Here is a 15,047-nt window from a genome sequence, read left to right on the forward strand (position 1 = left end):
TTTTAAATGTCTGCTTTAATTATCTCAGTTCTTGTTTGATTTGGTGACATCACAGTGGGGAACAGAATGAGTGAGTGAAAAAAAAAAGAAGCCACTTAGACCGTAGTGAAATCTAGTGGTGAACTTGCAGACCGGCTTGTATCTGCTCCCTGTAACTTATCAATATTATGTGTGTCAAGCAAAACTTCCGGTTATTAAAAAAATTATGCCAATCCAAAAGTGCAAAACACTGTAGTTCCTCAAGTGTCCACCAGACACTAGCTCCTACAGTGAGTCCAACCCCATAGAGCCCCATGTCAAAATGTCCAACTTTACAGCACAAATAAATAAACATGATGAGCTCATTATCTCTTTGTGATAACTGTAGGGCCTGAATTTGTATACAGTGCTAACCACTGCACCACCTTCAACATGATCAGTTCATTTGAAATCTACTTTTCAATGAAATTTTTGTTCAACTTCATATTGCATTGAATAGCTGGCTAATCTTGAACAGCTGACCCTTTCAACCTGAACCCATTTTTCCTGAACAGCTGGCTAATGTTTCCTGAACAGCTGGCTAATGTTTCCTGAACAGCTAGACCATTTACCTGCACAACTGGCCCTGTACAGCTGTCCCATTTTACATGAACAGCTGGCTAATTGTACCTGGCTAACAGTTAGACCATTTTACCTGCATTTTACAGATTTACAAATTTTATCTGAGCGTGAAAACAAGAAATTGTCCAATATTGGGTGTCCATGACCTACATTTTTGTTGCCATGGTATCAAACAGGTATAAATATCGTTTGACAAAGTTTAAAATCTTGTTTAAAATCCTGGTCTGGAGACAGTCCTACTACAGTGCTAGTCTCATGAGAACCAGGTCAGCCTCCTGTTTACAGCCAAGGCTAAGCTAGCCCTGGTTCAGTCTGTATGTGAGCCAGCTCTGTTACTAAACAGAGGCCCTTTATGATCTACGGGTGTGATTCAGCTCTCCTGCTCTCCAAACAAAACTGCTTTGAGCTCAGAAACTACACATTTGGCCTCTCACAGCACAAACTGCGGCACCCTGACAGCCGCAGATGGAACCTAGCCGTCACATAGGGGTTTCCCTTATATCAGCTGAGACCAGGACCGTACCATTATCACACCATGTAGGGGACAACGGCGGGAACCTGGGCCCTCATTTAACAGAGAAATACGTCGTCAAAGAAGACTCGAAAAGTAATAATTTACAACAATTAATTAGGGATGGTTGGAATTACAGTAGACAGAATGTTTTTTTTTCTTTTTTTTTCTTTTTTTTACTAAAAGATACATTTATTAAAAAATGTTTAGTTACATAAATAATGAAAAAGGCGTAATAATTGTTTTGTTATTTTTAAAGACCAGATAATAGTCTATATAGATAAATATATAGCCTATATAAGAAACAGGCCTACAAATTGATTTATGTCAATACTTAGTTATTAGGCTTCACATTGACTGGGTATAATACTCATGACTCGAGGTGAAATAATTAAATGAATATTTAATTACATTCAAAATGCATTCATAGTATACTAGTAATGTTTGGTTGAAGACATTTAATGTGCTTTGATAAAATATACATAAAATATGTAATAAAAAGAGCTTTAAATGCCAGATCTCGCAAAGCTATACTGAAACATATTTCCAATATATAGTTATTTATTTTAAACATACATTTCCACATTTATAGGGCTTAAACTAGGTTACATCAAGAATGTACTGATTAAATCGTGTTTGAAGTAAAAGTGAAATAAATATGTTTCGGGTAATTACCGGTACACTACATAATATGCTCATATATTTTAACATTTTGTAAACACATTAAAGGTGCACTTTGTAGATTTGGTAGTGAAATTTGAAAGTTGGAGAAATTAAACAATTACATGCTTTATTTTCTGAACTTAATACACAAACTTTATTCAAAGAAAAAATGGGTCCCTGGAACTCTGTTTGGGGCTAAAAAAAAAAAAAAACTACCAGGAGAGTTACGGTTTCACTGTTGCGGCCCCCCACCATAACTTCTCAGGTAGCATTTTACCTTCAAACAGTGTTACAGGGACCAAATATTCCTCCAGGGACAGTTTGTGTATAGAATTATGAACATATAACACATAATCTGCACATTTCTCCAGCTTTCACATTTCTCTACAAAAACTTAATAGCGTACCTATACAAGTATACAAAGAAGGCTATAGCCTGCTTTTAAAGAATAGAATAGAATAGAATAGCATAGAATAGAATTACTTTATTGATCCCAAACTGGGAAATTGTGGCGTTACAGCAGCAGGTTATCCAACACACAATATGAGTAAAAAACACAATGTTAGCAAATCTTAACATAATATAATATTAAATACAAAGTAAATAAGTACAAAAAATATCAGAACTAAGAATGTGAATATATACAACCAGGATTTAACTAAGCATTACTCGTCTTAAATAGGAAGATTAAATATGGAAGATTAAATGTAAATGTGCAAGAACAGAGTCGTAAATGGTAGTAAATTAAATATGAAAGATTAAATGTAAATGTGCAAGAACAGAGTTGTAAATGGTTGTAAATTAAATATGAAAGATTAAATGTAAGTGTGCAAAAAACAGAGTTGTAAATGGACAGTATTGACATAAGTTAAAGTGCATGAGTGTAGACATATTATAAGCAGAAACTATACAATATAACTGCGAGTACACAGCCAAATGAAGTTTTAAAGTAAATATAATTATAAAATAACTTATTTTATGCACTTTAACTACAAAGTAGGAGTTCAATGTACTAAAAAGCATATTTTGAATTTAAAACACATTTTAAACGTATTTTTTCCGACTTGATCTGCTGTGTCTGAATATTTTAGTTTGGTCCGACACCCCCCTGCAAACCACCGCACTTGAATTCTTCCATAAAATGGCGGCGGTTCCTGTCTGTGTAGAGTGAAACTTTGCTATTTTTAGCGATAATTTTGTCGTTTCCTCGCACCTTTACCTGGCTGTAGTCGCTAGATTCTAACAGTTAACGCATTTATAACACGGAGCCGTCACATATCGATCACCAGGACCGAGCAGACTCGTTCAGGGCTCCGGTTTTTGGCCGCCTGATCGCTGGGCTTCCCTCGAAGTTGACGGGTTGCTGCTGAGTGTCTGACATTGCCATCATACCGACTGTTGTTGTCACCGGATCGTTCAAACGCGGAAACGGCAGGACATCGACCGAGCAGCTAGCTAGCTGACCGGTTAAATAAACACACGGTGCGGGGTTTCGGGTCGGTGACTGTGTGAGATCGTGAGGACGTGTCACGTCAGCTGTCAAGAGAAATCTCAGGTGTTGGATGTCACCTGTACTCAGTGTCAGTCTGGTTTGCTAGCATCGTGTGAGTATCAGCTCTTAATACTGTTTAACGTGTGTGTGTGTGTGTGTGTGTATATGTATGTGTGTGTATATGTGTGTGTGTGTGTGTGTGTGTGTGTGTGTGTGTGTGTAACTGGTAGTTGTGTTTGTGGCCTACATTCACTCACATGAAGGTCTCTATACTAAGGTTGTCAAAATGTCTCATACTTTTCCACATCGTGTTTTTTAAACGATACAATCTCTGTTATTTTAATCATCGAAAAGTACTGAAGCTTTAAAACAACGTCAGACCTTCATTCACATTTTAAACACGGACAGAGAGAGAGAGAGGGAGAGCACTGTCTAATTTACAAAAACAATGCCAATGTTGGAACCATGCCAATGTTTTTGTATACTGTAGACAGCGTGCAGGTGTCTGTCTGCCATTTCTGGTTATCAAAAACAATAAATTACCCAATATTAAGTGTCCAACCAGCCAATTACAGTAGATCACATCCTCCTTGCTCAGTATCTGATCAGAGCTGTGATAACAGAACCGTCCTCAGTGTTAAGATCATTATCCAGACAAATTAGGAGGGCAAGCATCCTCCTTTTGATTCTCGTTGTGAAAGGGAATAAAATATATCAAAAATGAAACATAAAGTAAAAACAGTAACAGTCATACAGCGGCCGTTGTGAAGAGACTATTGTCATAAAGACAAGATCAAGTACAGCGCTTTGATTTTCAGCGCAAAAACACTCCCGAGCCCACAGCCACGAGGACACAGGCCCTAAAGACTGAACTATTTTTGTTTCCGTTGTATAACACAGTTATTGATATGTTGTTGTTTTTCACTAGGGTCGTATCAAAGTTTAAAATCTGGTAATGTGACAATGATTGGATGTAACGATACACTAAACTCAAGTTACTGGCTTTACAATTCAATAGAATGACGCCGAGATTGAAAAGCGGCACATGGATATGCCACTTCGAGAACAGCTGCATATCGCTGTTATGCCACGGCACATGGAAGCTCCAGTGACTTGCCGGCAGGGGGCCAGTGCCTTGTACCACTCGTATTTTACTCCAGAATCGCCAATCTTCCACCACAACCACCATAAAGTTGTTTCATGTACATTTTGTGATAGCGGTCAATAGAACGTACGGTGAAACTATGTAATGTGTTATCAATATGCAGTCCAACATCTACACCAGTCATACACATGTCAGTAAAAAGGTTTATGCTGTGTTGACGCCATCATGTAAGCCATAAAAAGTAGCCCATCTCTGCTATCGATTACTCTGACTGGCAACGGTGGCTACGCTAACCTTAACTGGGATTGGCTCTCCTAAGAGCTTTTTGGCAACATTGGAAACGAAATGTACATGAAACAAATTTACCGTCATCACAGAGATACCAGAAAATAAAAAGGTTCAGCTTAGTAAACATGTACACACCACAATATAAACGTCCAAAATTAATACGCATTCACGTTGTCAATAAAGGAAAAAAAGGTACACATCTACACGGCAGTAAATGTCGTCAAGCAAGTCCAATGGGAACAATGTACACATGAAACATGGTGGTGGTGGAAGATTGGCGATTCTTTAGTAAAATATGAGTGGTACAAGGCGCTGGCCCCCTACCGGCAGGGCACGGGAACATCCATATGTCGTGGCATAACAGTGATATGCCGCTGTTCACATAGTGGCATATCCATGTGTCGTGACATGTGCCAGGTGTCGCTTTTCGATCTCGGCGCTGCTGAATTTATTGCAATTATTTTTAAAGATTTTGAATTTGTTGAGATTTATGAACTCTGCTCAACTTCAACTTTTAGTTTGAACAAATACAATTCTTTGGTTTGAACTCCCACAATAAAAATGCAAATGATAATTTTATGTGTCTTTAGAAAAGTAAAACTTTTTAATCATGATGTCTTAAACTTGCTTAAAGTAAAACATTTTCTTTACAAATCCTAAATCAATTAGATATATGTAGCTCCCTCCGCTGGTCAAAAAGAGTATTTCTATATATATTTTTGTCAAATTGATTTAAATTGTCCTTATTTGTAAACACTTTTTGTTGTTGTTGTGAGGTATTGATACATCTCTGTTAAAAAATTAAATACTGGGTGGGGACTCGGTTTGTTTAGCCTAGATGTGTCTCCTGAGTTCTTAGTACCTTATCGGGTTGACGTGATAGCAGAAACTTCTTGGTAGTAGTTAATATCAAATTATATTGATACCTCTTTAATACCACGGCACAAAAACAGAAGTCAAAGACACCCAACATTGGGTAATTTCTTGTTTTAAATTACCAAAAAATGTAATTACCAAAAACTCCTGCACTCTAAGTTGCAAAAAAAAGGGGGCAATTTTTGGAAAAGAGGCAGTCGCTGGAGAAGAGCTCCTGTCCAGCTCCTCCCTCCTCAAAACTTTGCCAGTGATTTTGTGCAATTTAGATAGTGCTGTCTCTTTCACAACAGATTTTGGTTAAAAATATGACCAATGTGAGTTTTTTTTTTTTAAAGGTTCAGACATTTTTTTCGACTACTATCAATCATTAAAATAACAGAGATCGTATCATTTTAAACCCTTTGTATCATTTCATAGTATAAAGGTTTTGTCAATTTTGACAACGATAGTGACTATTTTGTATGCTGTTGTTTTTTTTAACATTTAAAAACAGAAGTCAGGCCTTATACTGTCCACTTTCTGTTTCCAAATATTGTGTTTTTTTACTCTCGTTTCCTGTTTTTTTTTCATGACGCACAGCCATCCTGGCAAATCAAATGGAGAAGCTCCAGGACCTGAGCCAATCAGAGCTGCAGGAGCTCCTGGACACGCCAGAGAGGGTGGAGTCTATGGCTCTGGAGTCTGACGAGGTAAAAAAACAAGGCTTGCTTTCTGTTTGGCTGCCTGAGAGGCGGTGAGGGCTCGAGTGATTACACTAACTCCGGCTAGTTAATCTATCTCTGACACTGTCACAGCCAGGTAAGTGTCTGAGGACAAGGACACTAACTTACAGCCACTGGTGTAGTGCAGGGTGTACGCAGGTATGCGGGGTATGCCCACTTATTTTGCAGCCTCCATAGGGTATAACCACTTCTATATCTCCTCTGATTCACACCAATAATTGATTGACCATAGTCAGTAGGATGCTGCAATTCCTAGGATGGTGAAGTGATGACACTCTCCACTCCGTCTCTAATTGCCTAGCACACACTTACTAAATATAAGAGGAGTCTTATGTCACTGTTTGTAACAGAGGCCGTTTATCCTCCGCTGGACGGGACACTGAAAAAAATCATTCGGGGAAAAATTAAGAGTATACCCACTTCTTCAGGCACCACTGCATACAACCAACATAGACTGGGCAAGCTCTGCTGTTTAATGTTTAAAAGATTATAAACCAAAGAAATATGATCTTTAAAAATCTTCCAGCTGTTCAAATACAACAGAGGGGCAGTCAGGTGGGGTGGACATAAAAGGGAGGCCTGAGGACGACATTGAATCATAAATAAACTGTATTGTAGCTGCAATAAAACATTTATCTTATTAAAGAAAATACAAAGGACCTGGCTTCTCTCACCTATCTGTGAAATAAGATCAACTCAAGCAGCCATCCTTAAATCGTATTGAACAACAAAAAACAATGAAATATCCCACAGAACACTGGTCTTCTTGGGCTTTGATTATTGAGAGAGAAGGAGAAAGAAGTAGGTAAAACAGGACAAAGATCACAGGACGGTGTTGACTAGAAACACGGTGTCAGAGCGGATAACGTTCTGGTCAGACAAGTCAAACAGGAAAACAACTCGACCACAGAAAAACTAGACAACAAGAGAAGGGCACAACAATACACACTGTAAAACTCAGTGTATAAGACACACTTTTAATAACCTTTTATTGTCATCTAAAAGTGGGTTGTGGCCTTTATCTCGGTGAGACAAACATACCCGTATAAAAGACTGAGACATGCACCATTATGACCGCATGTGCAGCCAGCCGCCTCCATCACCCTGAAAACTGAAAATGTGCCCCTATTCGATGCAGACCAGTGTGGTGTCTTTTTTACCATCTTTGAGAGAGATTCAAATCCTGCATATAAAGAAAATGGTGGTATACTGTTCAGTAAGTAAAGCTTGTGGGGTGATGGTTTGAAAAGACTCCTCAATTAAAGACAGCAAGTGACCAGAGGAGGTGGGCAGAGAGACTCACAGGATGTGCGTCTGTACTTCACTACTACTAATGTTATCTAGGCTGAGAGCTCAACTAGCCTACAGGTAGCTAGCAGGATTACAAACTCAACATGGTGAAAACAGATGGTACTGAAAGAGCTACTGTACACAGCTGCACACAAACTTTGATGAACTCAATTAAAATCATCACACAGGAAGACAGTTTAAACCTTTTTTCACTCTGTGAGACCCTCAAAAACAGACTTACTGTATATGCAGGTGAGACTTATATCACAGGTTTTACAGTATCACATAAATAGAACATTTTGGTTTCACTGGTTAATATCGCTTAGCGCATAAAAGAAGATAAATGATCATGTGACAATAACAAGTGTGGGGAATTTAGAGTAGAACATAGAGCATTGTCACGATATCAGACCTTTATTATTCTGTTAATAGTCAAACAATATAGCTACAAAATATCTCTGTACTTAAACGTTGCTGATGTTTTTGTGTAATTTGAACAGTGTGCATTGTCTCTTTCCTCTCCTCATGCCTGTTTTTTGATACAGAGGAAGTGGGGGCCGCCCCCCTAATATAATGGTAGGGGAAACACTGGACTGGGGACAAGGTAAACTGGTACGGGCCTAGTGTGAGTGTGCCCTAAATCACTAAATTATATTTTATTTGTGTGCGTTTCAGATCCAGAACATCCAGCTGGAGAGAGAGATGGCTCTGGCGTCAAACCGCAGCCTGGCTGAACAGAACCTTGACATGAGGCCTCGTCTGGAGACTCAGAAGGAGCTGCTAGTGGAGAGATACTCACAGTTGGAGGTCATCAGAGAAAACTACAGACAAAACTGCTCACTCAGAGGTATGGGGGCGGGGGGGGGGGGGGGGGGGGGGGGGTGTCAGGTGACCTCTGAGCTGTCTGTGTGTCTTTCAAAATGTCACATCAAATAAGTTAGTCCTGCAGTCTGACTCGAAGAAAGAAAAGTGAGTGGTCTTCAAGCTGATTGATCAGAGTCAGGAACATTCAGCTCTGACTGCCACGTTATAAACTCATTCTGGGTGAAGTGAAGAGCTCGTGGCCTCAGAAATAGACTCAATGTTTACTAAAGGGGGGGTCAGGGGTTATCATGTCTTTGTACCACACTTTAAACCTAGAGGCACAGAGTGTTTTCTATAGACGGCATGAGCCAAAAACAAATATACATTTATAAACAAAACAAAGCAACAGTGAGCAGATCACCACCTGAGGGAGACATCGAGCTGCGGTCACAGTAAAACCTCAATCCTTCTTTCTTTATAGTTGCAGGAAGCAACATGATACTTTCAAAAGAAAAAAATAACACACAGAAGCTGCTAGACGCTGTTTTGGAATTTGACTGTTAAATATTTACATCAGTCATCTTTGTGATGACTCTGATTTGTGGACATAGATGTTCTGTGTCTGTGAACAAATCAGCCTGGTGACAACCGGTTTGTCGTGTGCTGCACACAAGCGAGTTTCTATTATGCTCTCTCTGTGTCTCTCTCTCTCTCTCTCTCTCTCTCTGTCTCTCGCTCTCTCTCTCTCGCTCTCTCTCTGTCTCTCTGTCTCTCTCTCTGTCTCTCTCTCTCTCTCTCTGTCTCTCTCTCTCTCTCTCTGTCTCAGATGGGATGGTCGGTCAGGTGTCTCCTGAAGCGTTTTTCTCCAGACTACAGACAGAGGGCGGCAAAACAGAGGAGGAGTCAGAGGTCAGAACCGTAAAACACACACACTCACACTCCCTCACTCACACGAATGTTCTCTCTGTATCAGTGATGTGATGTGCTCACTGTGATTGTATGTTTGTGTTTGTGTGTGTGTGTGTGTGTGTGTGTGTGTGTGTGTGTGTGTGTGTGTGTGTGTGTGTGTGTGTGTGTGTGTGTGTGTGTGTGTGTGTGTGTGTGTGTGTGTGTGTGTGTGTGTGTGTGTGTGTGTGTGTGTGTGTGTGTGTGTGTGTGTGTGTGTGTGTGTGTGTGTGTGTGTGTGTGTGTGTGTGTGTGTGTGTGTGTGTGTGTGTGTGTGTGTGTGTGTGTGCAGGCTCTAGCAGATGAGTTTCTGGAAGGTTCTCTGCCATTGGACTCCTTCCTGGAGCGTTTCCTGTCTCTGCGCTCACTCGCTCACAGGAGGCGGGTTCAGATCGAGAAGCTTCAGGAGATCCTGCGACAGAGGAGCGAGGGAATTCCAACCGCCATGACATCATCAATGGGCAGCCAGGACCCCGCCCCCTCAGCCTGGAATCAACCAACGTCAACATCGACGACCACACATCAGCAGCAGCCAAGCTCTGCTCCCCAGAACCCCTCGCAGCAGACCGCCTCCTCATCTGTAGGGGGCACAGCCGGCCTCCCCTACAGCCCCTACCCCATCTGCCCCCCCAACCACCCCACAGCAGCAGCTGCGAGCTCCGGCCCAGCCAACCCCCCATCACAGTTTCCTCCGTACCCTAGTTCCGGTTCACCTTTCACCCCCGCAGGGGGCTTCTCTGGCCCCCGGCCAGCCTTCGGTCCCCCCACGTCAGCCGCCTGTCCCTACCCCAGCCAGCCCTCCTTCCCCGCTCCCCACCCTGGCTCGGCGTTTGGCCAGTACACTCCCAACCAGAGCGGCCCTGCCCCCTACCCCGCCTCCTACAGCTATGGGGGCTACAGCTACCCCACTGGCCCCGCCTACTCCAGCTCTCAGTCCCCCACAGGGAGGCCCCTGTACAGACCGGGGCACGGGGTCCCCCAGCCGTACTCCTGAGAGCCCCGCCCCCTCCACCTCCTCTCTACCCCCACCCCAACCCCCACCCCCAACTTCCCCATCCTCTCGTCTTTTTACCTTTTCTACCCCCTCCCCCAGAGTCAGAGGTCTCTCGCTTTACTTCTCTTTGTTGCACTATCCCCCCCTCCAACTTACATATGCACTCACACACGTACACGTACACGTACACACTCACACACACACACACACACACACACAATAGTCTCAGGTTGTTGCGTTACACTCGTATCTGGCTCTTCATACACTCCCCCTGTCATCTGCGTGTGTGTGCATGTTTGTGTGTCCTGTTTCAGATGATTAAAGTGTAATCTGGACGTCGAGTTTTGTCGAGTTCAGCTCTTCCACACACACACACTCAGACTCCCTCAGGTGTCAGGTGATGTCATGGTGTTCTCTCCTGCAGACGGCCAGAGAAGCAGCACAGCTCCACACACACCTTCCTCCGCCCCCCTCGGTTTGTTCCAACCAAAGAGCCTTTGATTTGATTTAATTTAATCTAGCACTGATTGCTTGATTGCTGTTTTCTGGCTCATTAGCGCCCCCAGCTGGTTTCTCTCAGGATCGAACTGAAGCTAAACAAGCGCTCGGTCAGATCAGCTGGTTTCAGATCAGCTGTTTGCAGGTGTGAACAGTGATTCTGTGAGTGAGCAGCCTCCTGATCTTAAAACCAGGCTGATATGAGTGGAGTCTGGTTTGGTGGCTTAAAGATGTTTTTAAAAAGACTGATCCTCTCATATTGTATGAATGGTGTTCAGAACAAAATAGCATTTCAGTTAGATAGAAAGATTCAAGGATTTGGCAGATTATAAAATGTCAGTAAGATTCGCAGGTGACACGCAATGACACAACACAAACTCTGAAAAAAAATTCTAAATTGTTGTCAGATTCATCATGATGCTGTGTGCAGGAATCATTTATTTTTAAATGTACGTGACATCCTGGGTTGCATCACAAATGGTCATACCAAACACACACAAACAAGCATTTTAATAGTTACTTGCGGGTCCAGTTGAAGACAGAACTAACAAATCCCCAACATGACGTAGTTATTTCAGCATCTTTTCAGCCTGTTGATTGTCAATCTCAGTCAAATCTGACTTGCTAGATACAATGAAACTGTCACTCAGTGGAGACGGAAGGACAGGAGCTCCACAGCTGAAACAAATCATCGGTAGTCAGTGTCCATCAGAGAAATCCTGGTACTGATCCGTGCTAACAGGTCATCAGACTGGGACCTGGTCAGCCTCAAGGAGCTGAGGCAGCAGAAAAGTTTATCCAGACACAGTTCATAGAGGAGGGAGATTAACCCAGCTGAGAGAGAGAGAGAACAGGGGATGATATAAACACTTTATCCAACATAAACTTTGAGGTGATATTTACTCCCCTTTTGGTTTAACACACCTGAATGCTGTCTTTAATCATCATAGTCTTGTATTGTGTTGTTATTCTTTTAAGTGAGTATAAATTCCTCGCTCTAGGGAAAGACGTCAGGTGACCACGTGGGAGCCTCATTTTCTGCAGTGAGCAGATAGTTGACGGAGTTTGTGGTTTCTGAGCTGGGAGATAGAGACCACTTTCAAGCTTGTGAGATGTGTTTATGCGGCCGCCATCATGTAGAGGGGTAGATGAGGTTCTTAATAAATATACTGTAAGTCAAATACATCACAAGGTCTATATATAGAATCACCAGGAAGTGGATTGTCACTTGAGTCCGCTGTAGTCAGCCTGAAGGCGTTTCAGACTTGGATTAAGTCATTAAGGATACATCACCTAATATCTGTGCAGCAAGCTGAGCTGCATCCGCCCGGCTGAGAGAACACAGGTTTGAATGTTTTTCAGTCAAACTTTGCTTGTTGCCTAATTCTGGGATAATTATCTCTTCAATTCAGAAAAAACGAGCAGATTTGTCATTTTTCAAATAGCTTTTATCGTAGAAAAATAAAATAAATAGAAAATGTAGATCTGTCTGTGAAACAAGTCTGGGTGTTTAAAACCAAAAGTTACCAGTTACAGAGTCAAATATCAAAGTTTTTACTAAGGGAAAAATAAGAAAACATTTCCAAAAGACTTCCAGAAGTATAAAATATCAGACATATTCTCGATTTATTTTTGGTTTGATTTCATTAAATTGTTGTTTCTTTTAAAGTTAGCGTTAAAATTGAACTTCCAAAGTTTTGGCCTTGGTCTAATACCGTACAGCGGTAGCTTATCACACCTCAGATGTATTACTTCAATTATCTGAACTATATTTAATCATTTTAAACATTTACAATAGCCTAATATATCTGCCTCTATATGAGACTTCAGTAATCTTATGAGGCGTACAGTAATTCTCTACAAAGGAAATCACAATAATCTTAGATAAGAGAGAGCATTTGAAAACCTGCATTTTTTTTATTCAATCAAATATCCGGGATCATAAATAAATGTCTGATGTTTGTAACAAAACAATCTGCATAAGAAAAAATTCACATTTCAGCTAGTATTTGAATCGTGTATAGACCTCCTGCCGTCTTAGACTTCCATTCATTAGGAGCCACGGCTACCCCTCTCCATGATGGCCACCCTGTGAACAGCTCCCGCCCAGGTGGCACATACAGTACGTATTTATATCTATGGATTAGATGGTCAGATGCATAATCAGAGTGAGTTTCTGTTTTTAGTGCGTGTCTGTCTGAATGAAACCCTGAATGGCCCCTCTTCCTGTCCCACCTTATCCACCCCCTTCCTCCCTCTCCCCCTCCCCCGCTCTCTGAACATGAACTGATGCTGGACACAGATCACCTGAACTCTTAGCTTTCTGTGCGTGCGAGGACGAGTCGTCTGACGTGTCGTTAACATGAAGGTGATCAGCTCTGAGTCAATCATGAAGACTGTTTATTGATGAGAAAATAGATCCTCCTCCCTTACTTTAAATATCACAAAGGTAAACCATCTCGTCATGCTCATCATGTTTTATATAAACATTGTCTCTGAGCTTTGTCAGAAACTTTAGTTTGATCAGCTCCAAACATCAGCAGGATGTTTAAAATGTTCTCTTAAAAAAAACAAAAAACCTTAAATCCAGACTTTACGATGAAATCAAATGATATCGATACCTGTTTGATGCCACGGCAACAAAGTTAGAAGTCCTAGGCAACGAATATTGAGAAATGTATTGTTTTAAATTACAGATAAACTTGTGCAAAGTGTCTAAATTGCACAAAAATGCTGGCAACATTTTCCGTACTAAAATGTTGCCAGCATTAAGAAAGCAAGTTTTGGATGGACTCCTTTGTCTCCTACGCACCTGACTTATGGAATAGATCTAGTTTTTTTTTTGTTTGTTTTTTTAAAGCTTTTTGATACTATCGATCATTAAACAAGAATTTGTCGTTTTGAAACACGTGGTGTCAAAAACAATCAAAGTATCGAACATTTTGACCGCCTTAACACGCCCGACAGCAAACAGGAGCAAAGACTTACTCTGTCACTCATCACACTGCATGTCAGAATCATAAAGAGGAAACATAACCTTCTTTAACGGTCTGTTCAGGAGTCTCTGTCAGAACTACAAATCCCAGCACACCTCTCTGCTCTGCTTCGGTAACAGAATAAAAGCTCTATCTTTCTTTTATTTGTTACCTGGATTAAAGTTGATCTGTTTCAGCTCACCTGATTGTCAGACTCGTTGAAAAGAAGCTAACAGAGCTAGCATAGCTAGCAGAGGTGCGGACACTGTGGGAGAGCATGAAGAGTTAAAGATGACCTGTTCCTGCTGCTGACATCTTTACATCTGTATCACCTGCTATACCTGTAACACACACACACAGGCAGACAGGTGTGTGTGTGTGTGTGTGTGTGTGTGTGTGTGTGTGTGTTTTCAGACAGTGACACACTCCTGCATGGTGATCATATGTGTGTGTGTGTGTGGAGTGCTGCTCTGACCTGAGGAGGAGGAGAAGTAGTGATGGAGGTGTTTTAGAAGAAGCACAAAGAGAATTCTAATAGAGTTTAGCATTAAAACATTCAGAGGGTGAATTATAATAAATATTAATAATAATAATAATAATAATAATAATGATGATGATGGTAAAGATGACTGTGGGTGTTAAAGAGACTTTTCTTTTCTTTCTCTTTTCCGGGGTTGTGAATAATTAAACTGAAGTTGATCTAAACTTAAACATTCTGAGTCGTCTTTTTAAAAAATTCTGCTTTATTTGAATAGAAATTAAGCTTTTATTGGCGTTTCTTTAGATGCAGATCATTTTAAGAAGTGCTTCTCCTTTTGTGATCCGTGTCTTGCCAAGTGCTTACCTTTTTTTTTAAAGGGCCATTTTTTGTCACAGAGCAAAATAATAAACAGTAATGCACAAAGGCCTCATAGGCATCGTTCAGATAAACATCAGTCCAGTTTTGTGTGTTGTTGGCCTGAAACGATTGAAAAGACCTGAAGGTGTTCACTTAGGTCTTTTATGAGAAGTCCTCCTTCTATTTTACAGTCAAATTAATGGGTGAATAAGTTGTCTATCAATGTAGCAGCAGTGTCCGCTGTTACTTTGTTTTGTATCTATAATATTAGACAACAATCAACCTGATCTCATACTCTCTCAACATACAAAGTAACTCATTAAGAGGGAGCCCTTAATGCGATTAGGTCACAAGAAAATCTGTTTCTTTTTTACTTTCCAGTTGAGTGACCATCTTGTCTTCGTTGTAAATCTTTTGTGTTTGATAACGGCATTTTAGGGATCAAC

At 41.0% G+C, this 15,047-nt stretch overlaps 1 protein-coding gene across 1 annotated transcript; it reads left to right on the top strand.

The window, feature by feature from the left end:
- The first annotated feature begins 2,856 nt into the window (after positions 1 to 2,856).
- On the top strand, positions 2,857 to 14,468 carry vps37c (VPS37C subunit of ESCRT-I). The gene is made up of 5 exons (XM_061053092.1): positions 2,857 to 3,378; positions 6,115 to 6,224; positions 8,223 to 8,394; positions 9,178 to 9,260; positions 9,589 to 14,468. Exons 2-5 carry the CDS (start codon positions 6,132 to 6,134, stop codon positions 10,288 to 10,290), a joined length of 1,050 nt encoding a protein of 349 aa, XP_060909075.1. The 5' UTR covers positions 2,857 to 3,378; positions 6,115 to 6,131; the 3' UTR covers positions 10,291 to 14,468.
- The last annotated feature ends 579 nt before the right edge of the window (positions 14,469 to 15,047 follow it).

The sequence above is a fragment of the Labrus mixtus genome, chromosome 2 (genome assembly GCF_963584025.1).
Source record: "Labrus mixtus chromosome 2, fLabMix1.1, whole genome shotgun sequence".
Classification (NCBI taxonomy): Eukaryota; Metazoa; Chordata; class Actinopteri; order Labriformes; family Labridae; genus Labrus; species Labrus mixtus.